Source organism: Cervus elaphus, chromosome 8 (assembly GCF_910594005.1).
Source record: "Cervus elaphus chromosome 8, mCerEla1.1, whole genome shotgun sequence".
Lineage (NCBI taxonomy): Eukaryota > Metazoa > Chordata > Mammalia > Artiodactyla > Cervidae > Cervus > Cervus elaphus.
Genome location: NC_057822.1, coordinates 38012011 through 38026347, shown reverse-complemented (window position 1 = coordinate 38026347; position 14337 = coordinate 38012011). Strand labels below are relative to the sequence as shown.

At 44.2% G+C, this 14337-nt stretch overlaps 1 protein-coding gene across 1 annotated transcript in view; it reads right to left on the bottom strand.

Moving 5' to 3' along the window:
• Window positions 1–14337, bottom strand: part of PLEKHM3 (pleckstrin homology domain containing M3) — a 203804-nt gene that overhangs the window by 163263 nt on the left and 26204 nt on the right. The window contains exon 2 of the mRNA XM_043910230.1: window positions 13286–14196. Coding sequence (XP_043766165.1) covers window positions 13286–13880 — 595 coding nt within the window. The 5' untranslated portion in view covers window positions 13881–14196. The remainder of the gene's footprint in view (window positions 1–13285; window positions 14197–14337) is intronic.

The following is a 14337-nucleotide window of genomic DNA, read 5'->3' as shown; positions in this document are numbered from 1 at the left end:
GAAAGACAAAGAGCAATGTTTTAATGTTTTCAAAGAACTCAAAAGCCTATGTGCTGACAATATTCCCAACCAAAATTATCTAGGCAAATTAAAGGAAACATTTAAGTTCGTATAACAAGGTGAATAAATATGAAAAGAGGGCCCCACCCACACATCCTAATAAGCATCCTGCAAAGCCCCCTCCTAATTCTATAACTTCTGGGGCCACAAGTTTAACATATGAATTAGGAGGGATGCAAATATTCAGACCAGAGCGCTGGTCAAACATAAATTCATGTTGTTTAACTTCTTTTATCGCTTTAATCCTGGCAATTCATTCTTTTATTCATTTTGTGGATCTCAAACACAATCCCAGAACAATTTTTCCATGCCTTTTTTAGTCCTTCAAACTCCAAATTCTACCATCTCTTTCTATGTGCACCAGAGGGAGGGCCTTTATATATATTTTACTTGGCTTCACTTCAACATTACACTAACCCATGTACTCTACAAGTGTAAGAGAGCACATTGGTTAAGACCACAGGTGCTTAAGCCAGCTGGCCGAAGTTTATATCATAATTCTGTCCTAACTGTCTGGGTAACCCTGGACAAATGCCTTAACCCAAGTTTCAGTTTTATCATCTTTAAAATGGGGCTATAATAGCACCTGGGTTTCCCAGGTGGTGCTAGTGGTGAAGAATCTGCCTGCTAAAGAATCCCCCTGCAGGAGACATAAGAGATGTTAAGAGATGTGGGTGCGATCCCTGGGTCAGGAGCATCCCCTGGAAGAGGGCATGGCAACCCACTCCCAATACCCTTGCCTGGAGAATCCCAAGGTGGGCTGGGATGGGCTATAATGCCTGGTGGGCTACAATCCATAGGGTTGCAAAGAGTTGGACAGGACTGAAGCGACTTAGCACGCATGCATAACAGTACCTACCTCACTGTATTATTATGAAGGAGAGATCAGTAACTCTCAGAATGATGCCTGACACATCTTAAGAATTCAGTTGATCTGTTTCCTAGTTCAGCTTCTGGTCTCAAAGGAAGACCAGGAAAAGACCTTCCACCTGCACTCTGAAGGTGGAATCTCCCTCTTCTTCAGACTCTTCCTCTATTACATCTGAAAATTACCCCTCTACGATCTCTTCTCTTGCCTTCTAATATCCCAAAGTGTACTGTGTCTATTCCAAAGTACTCACTTGCACCTGCCTCTCCGACGCCTCAATCTGTCTCCTTCCTCCAGATTCTAGATGCTTCCAACGTCTCTGCTTTCTGTCCGGCACAGTCTGGCCTCTGACTACAGCTCTGACCTCACCTCACACCATCTCACATTTCTTCTCTGACTCCAGCCAAAAGCCTCTTGTGTTTTCTGAACGAGCTGAGTGCTTTCTGGCCTCGAGGACTCTGGAGCTGCTGTGTCCTCTCCCTGGCACATCTCCCCCCGGCTCCACTGACGTCTCCATCTCCTCAGCTTTTCACCTCAAAGGTGCCATCCTCAGTGGGGCCACCGCCCCTCAGCACCTCAGCTAAAGGGCCCCTCTCAGTCTCTTATCTTACAACCTTCTTTTATTTCTTTCAAAAGAACTGCTGCTCCTTGAAGACAGGGACCTGGACGTCCCTCTCACCCCCACATTAGCGGCACTGGCTCCACAAGCACTTGTTGGATGCACGCACAAAGGCCTCTGCTGGGATCTGTGGGAACACCAAGTGAGTCAGACAGATCCTGTCAAGAGTTCACAGCCCAAGGACAGCCGTTCCTTCTCTTTTCACAAAAGAGAAAAGTCACTTTCTTTTATGGAGCCAGTGCTGGGGAAAGTCACTTTCTCTTTTCACTTTCACTTCTCACAAAAGAGAAAAGTCCCACTTTCTCTTTTGCCACGGTCATCCTAATTTGAGCCTCATCACTTCACATCATGATGACTGGCAGAGTTTTCTCATTTCCACCCCATCGACCAATCCTTCCATACTCTTAGGGCCTGAGGGGACCCAGCAAATAGCATCTCTCTTCTTCAACCAAGTTGCAAACCAACTGAGATTGATAGAGGGTAGTCAGACTCATAGCAATCCGAACATGAGCCAGCTGGAGGTTACAGGTTAGGGGTGTAGCCAGGAACAAAACCCCAGAATTACACAGACTTACCTGTGAGTCACCAGCAACACTGGATCACTGGATCCAGCGAATCACTAGATCACTCAACATAGACCTTCCCTCCCAGGGGGCAGCCCACACAGGGCTGATGGGTGGCAAACTACATCGAGAGGAGCGGGCCAGAATCAGTGTTTCCTGCAGAGGCTGAGTGACACATGCCTGCTTCCTCTCCTAAAGCTGCCTGGAAGTTATTTCTCCCCGGGAGTGCAGTGTGCAAAGAGAGGGAGAGAGGACAAGAGTGGCATGCAGGACCTTAGTTCCCCCACCAAGGATCAAACCCATGTCCCCTGCAGTGGAAGCTCAGAGTCTCAACCACTGGATCACCAGGGAAATCCATATCCTTTCAATCTTGACTCTCAAGAAATGTTCAAGTGCTTCTTGCCCAATATACCACGCTAATTCTCTCTGTCTGGCTTTGAAGGTCCTCCATAAACTCGTAGTCCATTATGAGTCCTGCTCTGGCTTAGCCTCTGACCACCCCCACGCAGGCTGTGTTCCTCTCCACCTCCGCTCCGCTATGTGCTCAACCCTCAAACCTCAGCCGGAACATCCTTTCCTCAATGAAGACTTCTCTGACATGCTAGATCAATCAAGTCTCTTTGCTTTCCAAGTCTATTTGTTTCATATTCTAGTATCTGACCGTGTTTAAGCCAGAAACTAGGGAGAAGTTAACTAGTATTTGGGTCTTTGTTCTCATTAGAGTCACAGGAGGGAAATAAATTTAACAGGATGCGTGTCAATTATGACACTGCCACAAATGCCCACAGCAAAGAACATGAAGAGAATGATCTACAGGAATCAAAGACGGGCTGGGTCCTGGACATTTTATATACGGTACACAGTGCTGGCCACTGCAGTGCTCACGGATGGTCATTAACAAACTTATTCTGGGAGAAATGAACTAAGCTCAAGTGGTATCTCTTCCATGAGCTACTTCGGAGGTTTTTCTTTGTTGGTGAAAGAGAACATCCCATTTGTTTTCCCTTCATAAACTTAGGGGAAAGGACATGCTATCTGTGTAGGCTCTAGAAGAAACAGACCTATAACATAGCTGACTATGTAGGAGCTAGATACACGGCTAGGGATCTTCTCCATCTAAGTTCTTTGTGCCGTGAGCAACAGTGATAGTGTACCAGTCAACACAGACCTGGTCAATTTTACTTTTTGGATGTGAACCTGACCAGAAGATCACAGACTCGACCTCTTAAATTCAGAGGTTTTCTGTCTTCTGTAACAAGGATAATCTCTAGTGTTTATGGAACTTTTTTTTTACTCAGAAAACATTTCCAAACATCAGCTTTCAAATGATGCTCACTGTCTGCCACGGTGAGCTTCTCATTCTGTTTCATTAATCTATAGGAATTAAGTACAAAAGAATCTCCCTTACTGAGGCCACCAGAGTTTAAGATAAGTGCTCCATCTTTGGGTAACACTGAGTCACAGAAACTCAGCGGCGGAAGGGGGTAGAAGTCTCTTCAGCCCAGCCCTATCTGAGGCAGAGCCTGTCAGGCACCTGTCTACTCTGTTAGCTATCTCTCTAGTTCATCTTTACCAAGAGAACCCTAATTGTGTTTAGGTGTGGAGATGGCTTCTCCCCACCCCCACAGAAAGTATCATGGTTTGTTTAAAGCAATTGGTAACCCCATTTTCCTTTGCCAGAGGTTGTTTTAGGGACCAGTATGTAACCCAGTTCTGACTGCTGATGGGGTGCTCTTGGGGTCCTCTGAGAAAAGACCCAGACAAGGCCCCCTGCTTTCTCCCTTCCTGACTTTGGCTGCTGATACATATCTTTGGGGCTAATGCAGCCATCTTGCATCAATGAGGGAAAGAAGAGACACCACCAATATACTGAGGACAGCAGAGAAAAAAGATGAAAAGTACCTGGATCTTTGATGACTCTGGAGCCACCAGAGGGAGGTGTCCTTAAGTATTTACTGCCTACAGTGCCTGATATGCTCTATGTCCAATAGCTATCTGTTAGATGAAAAAATAAAATGATAAATGGCCTCACTATTTATGCCACCTTTTACTGAGTTGAGTATTCTATTACTTGCTTCTAAAAGCATTTTAACTGATTTAACAGATTTGGAATGAGGTTCCAGGAAACAAAATGACTTGGCCGAGGGTATACCACAAAGTGTGCAAGTTGAGGGTGGAATGCCAACCTCCAGATTTTCAATCTAGATCACACTGTGTTTTATTTGCGGTGGAGGGAATGAGTCCGAAGCTTCCTCAGACTTGAGAGGCAGTTTTATATCGTGGTTACGTGTGGCCTCCAGAGTGGGCCTGGAGCTTCTCCACTTACAGCCTGATGGCCTTGGTGAGATTACCTTTTCTAAGCCTCCATGTTCTCCTTTGTAAAATCAGGACAATATTATCTAACATATTAAATTATTATTAATATTAAATAAGATAACAGATGAACACTTCTTAGCACAGGTCTGGGCATAAAGTTAACTCACTAAATGATAGCTCTTGCTGACATTATTAATAATAACTAACTTTACTCAACTTGACTCAAGCTTTGGGTAAGAAAAACTGAAACAGAGGTCAGGTCATTTTCATTCTGGAAACAAAAAAAACTGTGCATCCTGATTTTCCAAGTACCAAAACATAGAATTCAGCCAAACAGCCTGCATAGGCTCATACCTGATATGATAGAAAGTTGTCTACAATTCACTGCATCAAAGAACTGCCAACCTAGTGTGAGAGGTGAATGGTCAAGCAAATACCTATAATGCATAGCAGAATAAAATGTGCTGTGGAAACATGAAGTAAAAGAAAAAACATAATTGTAATTAAAAATACACAGATACAGAGAACAAACCAGTTGTTATTAGAGGGGAAAGAGGTCAGAAAAGGAGAAAGATAGGTGAAGGAAGGTATGAACTAGCAGATATAAATAAGTTACAAGAACGTAATGCACAGTACAAGAAATATGGCAATATTTTATAATAACTTTATATAGAGTACAGTGTATAAAAACAGTGTATCACTACATTGTACACCAGAAGTTACAATGCAATATTGTAAGTAATATTGCAATATTGTAATACAATAATGTATTTATTGCAATATTGCAATATGAAATTACAATAATGTAATATTACAATGCAATATTGTAAGTCATCTATACTTCAATTTAAAAAAATAGAAAAGATGGAAAGGTCTCAGAGAGGATGTGGCATTTGAACTGATCCTTGAAAAATAATGGAGGATTGTGAAAAGTAAAGAAGGCTGGGAAGGTCTTCTGGGTGAAGAGACATCATGAGCAAAGGCTAAGTTGGTTGAACACACATGGCACATTCAAATTAGCACCTAGATGGGGGAGGAAGGGGCTTCCATGGTGGCTCAGATGGTAAAGAATCTGCCTGCAATGCAGGAGAACCAGGTTTGATCTCTGGGTTGGGAAGATCCCCTGGAGAAGGAAATGGCAACCCACTCCAGTATTCTTGCCTGGAAAATCCCATGGACAGAGCAGCCTGGCAGGCTATAGTCGGGGTCACAAAGAGTCGGACATGACTGAGCAAATAACACCAGGGATCTTTATCACTAGGTGGGGAAGAAAGGTGCAGATGATAAACTTAGAAAGATTATTTGGATGTTTTAGAAAATTTATACTTGATTTTTCTAAAGAATTGGGAACCATGATTCATTTTTAAGAACAGAGTAGTAAGAAAAGATCTGTGTTTTAAGAAGGTAACTCTAGACGTTTGTAAAATTAGTAACTATAGTCCTCCTTAGCCAAGAAAGATAAAATACATTAACAGAACCACCACAAAAAAAAGTCAAAGACACTTCATTTTCAGAGTTCCCATATAGATTTGTTAGGAATTAGGATGCCGGTTGGCGATGAGGCATGTTGTTTCCGAAAAATATAACCAGTGGAAACTATACAACCATATAAAATCAACTTTCTGTGACCTATTTTTGCAACTTCTTTGCACTGACTAATGGTACTGAAGGGTGAATCACAGATTCAGCAGGAGCCATGTCCTGGTGACTTCACTTGTTCTAAGCCCACAGGAATATTCCCACTTCTGTTGGCTCCAAGGCTTTTGAGAAAAGTCACAATTGAAAAGGCAGTCAATTTAAGTCCCAAATTTGGCCTTTTTTTTTTTCTCTAGTGAAAGATGGGGGGAAAGGGAATTAAAACGGAGTAACACAGAACTCAGGATAAAGAAATCATACTGCCAAGGTTGTTCTAGCCCAACATGAGATCTCAGTACAAGGAACACACGCAGAGGACTGGTACTAGGTCCCAGAGAGTGAGACTGACGGACACAAAAGCCCGGCTGACCACTACGCTTGCCCCGCATATGAAAACATGAACACAGCTAGGAGGGAAGCACCAGTCAGATTCGGGTTTCAGAGCTCCACCACTAAGGCCAAGGATTTCTTTTAAACTTTTTTATTTTAAAAATTGCAACAGCAGTTCATCCAGAAGTAGAGTCACAAGGCACACAGAAATCCTTCTGCGTAAAATAATTACAACCATGCCTATATTTCCAGCACAACTTTCCATCACTGATCTGACTACAGTAATTAGCTCCCACACAACCATGAGTCGAGGTCAGTTCAGCTACATCTTAGAATCATTTTAGAGTTGGAAAAGATTATAAAGACAACTTAACCTGCTTTACTAGTTACAAACCAAAGGCAACAGACAAGTGATTTTTCCAAGTTTATGTGGCGACTTAGGAGCAGAGGTGGGATAAAACGCTTGCAAGCCCTAGGTGAGTGTTCTTTCCATAAAGCCTCCCCTTCCTCTACTACATGTATATATTCAGAGCAATAAGTGTGTGTGTGTGTACACCTAATTTTCACATTGATAACATTCTAGTGTCCACATTTTCCTATGACTTTTCATGTTCTTACCTTAATATATGTTTATATTTGGATTGTAATTCTACAGTATTACATCCTCATCTTCTTTATCCCATGGAAAATTCCCTGCTGCCTACGGCTGTATCATTTATTCAGTAAACAAGAGTAGGATGATAGTGGTGCAAAGGGGTAACAGGTTAAAGCAGATACTAGTTGGGAGCATGTCTGTATAGAATGAAGATTACTATAGTGCTAGGACTAAAAAGGAGCCATTCTGGTGCTGGGAGCAGGGCCGCCACTCAGGACTGGCTCCCAGTCACACCTTGCTACAGCTGCCCCGGGCAACACAGACCCTGGGATGGCAGGAGGAGAGGAGTTGGCCCTGGGGAAGCTCTGGTCTCCACCAGCTACTCTGAGGTGGCTCAGTGGTAAAGAATGTGCCTGCAATGCAGGAGACCTGGGTTCGATCCCTGGGTTGGGAAGATCCCTGGAGAAGGGAATGGCAACCCACTCCAGTATTCTTGCCTGGGAAATTCCATGGACAGAGAGGCCTGGCAGGTACAGTCCGTGGGGTCCCAAAGAGTTGGACTCGACTGAATGACTAACACTTTCACTTTCACCTACCCTGAGGTTCTTTAGAAATAACTGCCTGTGATGTGAGGTGACGGATGTGTCACTTAACGGATGGATACATGCTTCTGTAGTGTATACGTGTATCGAATCATGACGGACACCTAAAATATCTTATAATTTTGTCAATTATACTTCGGTAAAGCTGGGGGATGAAAAAGAACTGTTGCTGTCTCCCTAGATCTATTCCTACCCATCAGTCTATGACCTCACCCTTTGGACATGATAATTCCATCCTCAGGTAATGCAGACAGTCTTAACTAGGTTGGATTCAAGCTATACTCCACCCACCTTGTAGGGCCCACTGGCAGGACCCTTTGTTCACTTAGCACTTAGCAGAGTCTATCTAAGGTTTGCCTCTGCCTGAGGCAATGGAATCTCGAGAATGCATTCACCGGCTTCAGAGTCAGACTGAGAAAGGCAGCAGGGGATGGGGCAGAACTCTGAGCCTTCTTTCCATGGTCACAAACCAGGGGTTCGGTTCCCTCATGCTTTTCTGCAGGGCTAACATTCAAGACTGTGAAGAGCAAAGCTGCAGTCTTCCTTCTGCAGACTCACTGGTCCCCTAAAGGACTGTGACCAGCTCCGCAACTGTCTGTGTAGTAAATGTGCTAAAGCAGGAAACAAACCTTGCTTAGCTAGACTGCTTTGGTGCGTCTCAATTTTTCCTAACCAGTGATTCCCCAAGGGATTAATTTTAGTTGATGAACATTATCCAGGTCTGTTTCTTCCATACCACTTCCTACCCTTTACCCCAACAGGGACTGATTGCCAACACAGCTTCCAGACTGCAGAGTTCTGGAGACAGAACTACTGGCTTCCAAAGTAGGGGTTCAGGTCTAGCTTCATGTTTAAGAGCAGGAACTCTGAAGAAGGAGTGCCAGGTTCAACTTGAGGATCCACTTATTACTAGTAGGGGGACTGTGCCTACTAGTTACTAAAGCTCCCTGTGCCTCAGTTTCCTCATCCTTAAAATGGGGTCAGTAAAAATGAATTAAATAAGCTACTATCTGCAAAGCACTTAAAACAGTCAGTGAACAAAGTATTATTATTATTTTTTCCCTTCTCTCTCCACCTGGGCTCTCTCACTTACCCTGAGGATAACACACCAGGTGCTTGAATGTTGGCTTTGACAGTGACAAGGAGGCTATTGATCTGTTTGATGTATATTGCTCTCATATATACCAAAAACCTAGTAGAGAAGTGATCTTCAAACCCAAAGCAATAGTCTTCTATAAAGAAACATGCGGGAACAGGCAAAAGTTGAAGAGTGATGCAAAAAATTACCTCCCAGGACTGCCAACTGCAGAAAGAATAAAGGGCAGACCACAGCCATCTCCCCAGGCTCTGTGCTCACCGAACAGCAGTCAGAAGATTCTTCTACAAAGGGCAGTCCTAACCGTGCCCGTGTGACCCTAGAGTCTGAGATGGTATCCAGAGACTCCTCCAAGGCCAGGACACCGTTCTTCCAACACGAGGGGCTATTTTCTAAGCCATATCTGTTTGATTCTCTCTTATCACAAGGAGAGTACCCGGCAGCCTTTGAGATGAAAGCAAATCTTCATTTTTCACTGCTGCTAAAGAACTTCACAGAAAAGACATGCAAGGTATGAGATGCTATGAGATGATGGGGCGAGGCCCTCGGAAAAGACGGTGGAGTGGTCCTTTTTCTCGAAAGGCATAAACCAGCTAAAGAAGTTGATGTTCTTAATTTATCAGCTTTATTTCTATCAGAATTATGTTCATCTCACATGTAAAAAATTGTTTTGAGTATGTATTATGTTTAGAGCCCTATATTAGGTACTGAGGATAAAACAATGCACGGGAGACAATCCCTTCCTCGATGACCAAAAACTCTGGTGTGGAAGACGGTAAACTGTTGATGACAAGTCAGTATGAGACAAGGAATGGTCTATATCTCATTAAGGAACCAGTGAATAGCTATGAGAAAGTACAATGCAGGAAGGCCAACTGAAGAAATATTTATTGTGAGGCCATTTTATGAAATTGACTATGCCAGGAAAAACCAGGAGTGACTGGTAGGATCACTTTGATTCTCACGGATGAGTTTCAAATTCAATTATAATAGTAATAATATTACTAAATGTTTAAGACATTTATTTAGTGTTTGAAAGTCAAAGTGTTAGTTGCTCTCTCGTGTCCGACTCTTTGCGACCCCATGGACTCTAGCCCACTAGGCTCCTCTGTCCATGTGACTTCCCAGGCAAGAATACTGTAGTGGGTTGCCGTTACCTTCTCCAGGGGATCTTTCAGACCTAGGGATCAAGCCCAGGCCTCCTGCATTGGAGGCAGATTCTTTACTGTCTGAGCCATCAGGGAAGACTTAAGTATTTACCATGTGCCAAACACAGTTCTGAGAAGCACTTTAGATCTTTCAGCCCCTTTAATGCTCATGAGATACTGAGGTAAATACTATTATCCCATGCTTTATGGCCAAAAAAATAAAGGCTCAGAGAGGTTAAGAAACTTGCCCTATGTTACACATCAAGTAAACACTGAAACAAGGATTGAAACTCTTAACAGTCTAGACATGGAGTCATTTTTTTAATACGCTCGCTACCTTGTCAGACCAGAAGGCCTTCTTCAGACAGGCTTGCCCATTAGTCAAATAGCTCTTACTATACCTCAGCTACCCACTGCCCTCAATATGCCAAAATCTGAGTTGCTTTATACCCAGAGCAATGTTTATCTTCAGTAAGGCTCAAAAGCCCAGCTAGTCACTGCCAAATGAGGCGGAAGACACGAGGCCCTACCTAATAAAGACGACCCTCAGGTGTATTGTTATGAAGGCAAAAGAAGGGATGGGGGTGGGCAAAAAAGGAGGAAGGGGCAGCTGAGGAGAAACCCACTCCTGGAAAGTCTCTAAGCTACTCAAATGAGCTCAGAGAAGGATCCAGAAAAGAGTAAAAAATCAACTGGAGAAGACTACAAAGTAATACAGCCCATAAGTAAGGGAGACACACAAAGACAAGGGCTGAACACAAAGCCAAGCTGCCCTCCTCAATGGAAACCCCCCTCACTCACGTTTGTTTCTTCTGCGGAGTCCTCAGCCTCTCGTTACCCTGTTAGCTGAAGCAGAGGATGTGAGGATGATGGGCTCTTTTCTGGACACTGAACTTCAAGTGCCTGTGGGACACTCCAGCAGAGATGCCCCAGGCAGTGGGATGTGTAAGTCTGAGGCTTAAGAATGAGGATTAGCCTCACCCCAAACCTCCTGGGTCCTCAGTTCCAGCTCTGGCCAAGACACCACAGTACCTTCCTTGGCTTTGGGCATACTCCTTCAAGAGGAACAATGAGCCTGGCTGCAGTGTGGGTGGTTACTTTCCAAGATTTTAAAGTGAAGTTCACTCAAAGATCTTGGCTGATTTTGACAAGGACGTAACTGGGTGCTGACACACCCCCACCCACCCCCAAACGCAGTGAGAATTACAGCTGGGAGAGTGGGTGACAGGCCATGAATCTAACTCCTCTCCACACAGCCTCCCCACCAGCCCAAGAATGGGCGGCCAGTGGGCCCTGCTTCCCCCTGCCCGCAACCGAGTGAGCAACACAAACAAGATTTATATCTCCGGTCCTCCACAGCAGGCCAGACAGAAAAGATGTCAGAAATCTGGCAGATCATTTCCCAACTTTATTAATTCCTGATAGACCGTGTATTCCATGGATACCCAAAAGCTGGTCAGGTGATATAACATCAATACCTGCAAAGGCCATTTGTTACAGTTTGCTTTTCAAAATACCATTCAGTTCTTATATTTCCACATAATACTCAAATTTTTTAAAATTGAGAATTAAAAAGTAAATATCATGGTCCATCATATCCTCAAGGGAGCAGCTAACGAAGGTTCTCTGTTTAGGTTCCTTTAGAGAACTTGAGGAAGGCCAGTTTTTGCATTTACAATCTAGACAAGATAGGAAAAATAAAACTGTAGATACAACATCCTAATTTGGGTTATGCCAGGGATTTAGAATGCTGACAGGGGTTTAGTGATTTTTAAAAAAATCTACGTTAACTCCAAGAAACTAAACAAGAACTGAGCTTGCCTACCAGTCAATGAGCACAACTGTTTACACAGCATGGGTGTGTGTCCAGTTGCTCAGCCATGTCCAACTCTTTTGCGACCCCATAGACCACAGCCCTCGAGGCTCTTCAGTCCATGGAATTTTCCAGGCAAGAATACTGAAGTGGGTTGCCATTTCCTCCTCCAGGGGATCGTCCTGACCCAGGGATAGAACCCGCATCTTCTGCATTGGCAGGTGGATCCTTTACCACTGAGCCACCTGGGAAGCCACTTGTACTTGAGCCTAAGGCAAAACTCTCATTCTTAAATAAATACGTGTAACGCTAAAACAGAAACAAAGTGCAAAAAAAAGTCTCCCCAGTTAATTGAGCAGAAGCCATCTAAACTGGGGCTTCCAAGGTGGTGCTCGTGGTAAAGAACCCATAGCCAGTGCAGGAGACATAAGAGATGTGGGTTTCATCCCTGGGTCAGGAAGATCCCCTGGGGGAGGGCAGGGCAACTTGCTCCAGTGTTCTTGCCTGGAGAATCCCGTGGACGGGGAGCCTGGAGGGCTACAGCCCATGGGGTCACAAAGAGGAGGACACGACTGAAGAGACTCAGCATGCACTCATGCATCCAGATTAAAAGGTTATGCAAGGCAGTTGAAGGATCGTTAGTAATAAGTGATTACTGTATAAATGTATACATGTATAAGGCTTGTATAAATGAGGTTATCATCAAGAAAAATGCTGAAACAGAGAGATGGTTTGTCGTGTCTCACAGAAGAGGAAGTTCACGTGTGAGTACATGAGTACGTATCCAAGTGCACGTGTGTATGCATAAAAAACAAGAGAAAAAGAAGCTTGGGGCCTACACCATGAGGTCCTAAGCAACCTTTTCACACTGTCCCTCGCACGATCATCATGAGATCCTTTGATCTCCTCGAGGGTCAGCCCACACTCCTCTGTCTGTCCCTCTGTCCACACCATAACCCTGACCGAGAGTCCTCCCACCGCAACTCTCTTTCTGCAACGCAGTGTCCTTCAAGGTCCAGCTCACGTTCCACGACGTCTCACTATCCTTTTCTGACAAGTCCAGCCCAAAGCGTCCTCTCCTTCCTCTATCTTCCTACAATCAGTGTCATTCACTCATTAAAAAAAAAATCCCAACATAAAGTTAAACCAAATTCCCTTCCAGGTGTTTCAGTGGAGCATCTTTCTCTCATCACTGGGTGTCTTCCTGAGTCTTTGGGAATGTCTGACCCCCTCAGCCTAAGGAGAAGTTCTTTAGGGCAGGGACTGTGTCTTCATACATCTTTTAAGCCTTCATAGTACAAGACTGTGGCGAATGTGTGGTCTGATAAACATCTACTGATGTGAATAAGTGGTATCATGCAATGCCAAAGGAAAGGACTGCATTAATTATGGGAATATTCTGATTCTAACAAACAAGATTAGGAAAGAGAATTAACCACAGTTATCCTTTCACTCCGTAGCTCCTAGGACAATAAGACTGGAGACTTCAGATAAGGTAAGTGTGAAAGTAAATGGAAGAAGAGGATTAAGTAGGCAAAGACAGACATGGACAGTGGAGAGGCAGACTTTCATGAGGTAGATGCAAGAGGGGCAAAGCAACATCAACCACTGTTCAATAGCAGTCAGCTGTGAAGACATACCTGTATTTCCTTGAGCATCTTCTACCTTGTTTGAAGAGGCCAACAGAAAAGAAGGCCTGGCGAAGTGAGGGCCCTGAAGAGATACTTCTTGCTGCAGAGGCATGGTTTTGAGAACCACCCTCCAGTCCACCTGGGTAATATCTGACCTTGATCGAGCATGCCCAGGCTTAAAAGTCGAGGTCTCATCCAATAAGTCATTCACAGAACGAGGCCTGTCTCTTCGACGCTGACAGATGTTGAAAAAATTAAAGGTGGATGCTTCCTTTTGCTCCATCCAGGACAGATTATCTGGGGTTGTCCCCTTCTGGACCATAAACTGTTCTTTGGCAGGGAAGACATTTGGAACTTTGGTGTCTAAGAGCCTGGTCTTACAATGGTCCCAGATCACACCCCCCTGGCCCAAGGAGGTGACATTTCTGATAGCACCATTGTCTATGTTACCGAGGACCTCCCGCCCCACCAGTTCAGGGACTTCTTGGATCCCATAAACCTCTGCTTGCTGCACAGCCTTTTCAAGCTTATTGTCAAAAGTATTAAAGAAATCCTCGGTCACTTCCAAGGCTGGGCTAATATCATCCACTTCCAAAGCTTCCATGTCATACGCTCCAAGGGGCCAAAGCCTCCTACACTGGTTCAGGAAAGGGCTTCATGAACATTCACCCAACAAGGAGAAGTGTTTTGGGCAAGAGAGTTCTGGAAGCAACTGGAAGGAACTTTCATTCAGCTGCCCGGAGCAGGTCAAGCACAAGGGTGGCTGATTTCCCGAACATGAAAAGCATTTTCTAGATGATAACAGTCATCAACAAAGGTACTGGGAGACAAATATTCCTTTGCGAATACTCTTCGGGGATACCACTGTCAAGACAACAGGAAGTGTTTGTCAAAGCAACATCACGACCATCTTTGATTTCCTGAAAGAAAATAAACAGAACAACATTGGCACATGGTTCATTGTATTCTACACATACGAATCTGCCCAATTACATCCTCATCTTGACATCTCTTCCATGGCAGTCATGTCCAAACGTGGACAACACCCAGAAGTTCTACTG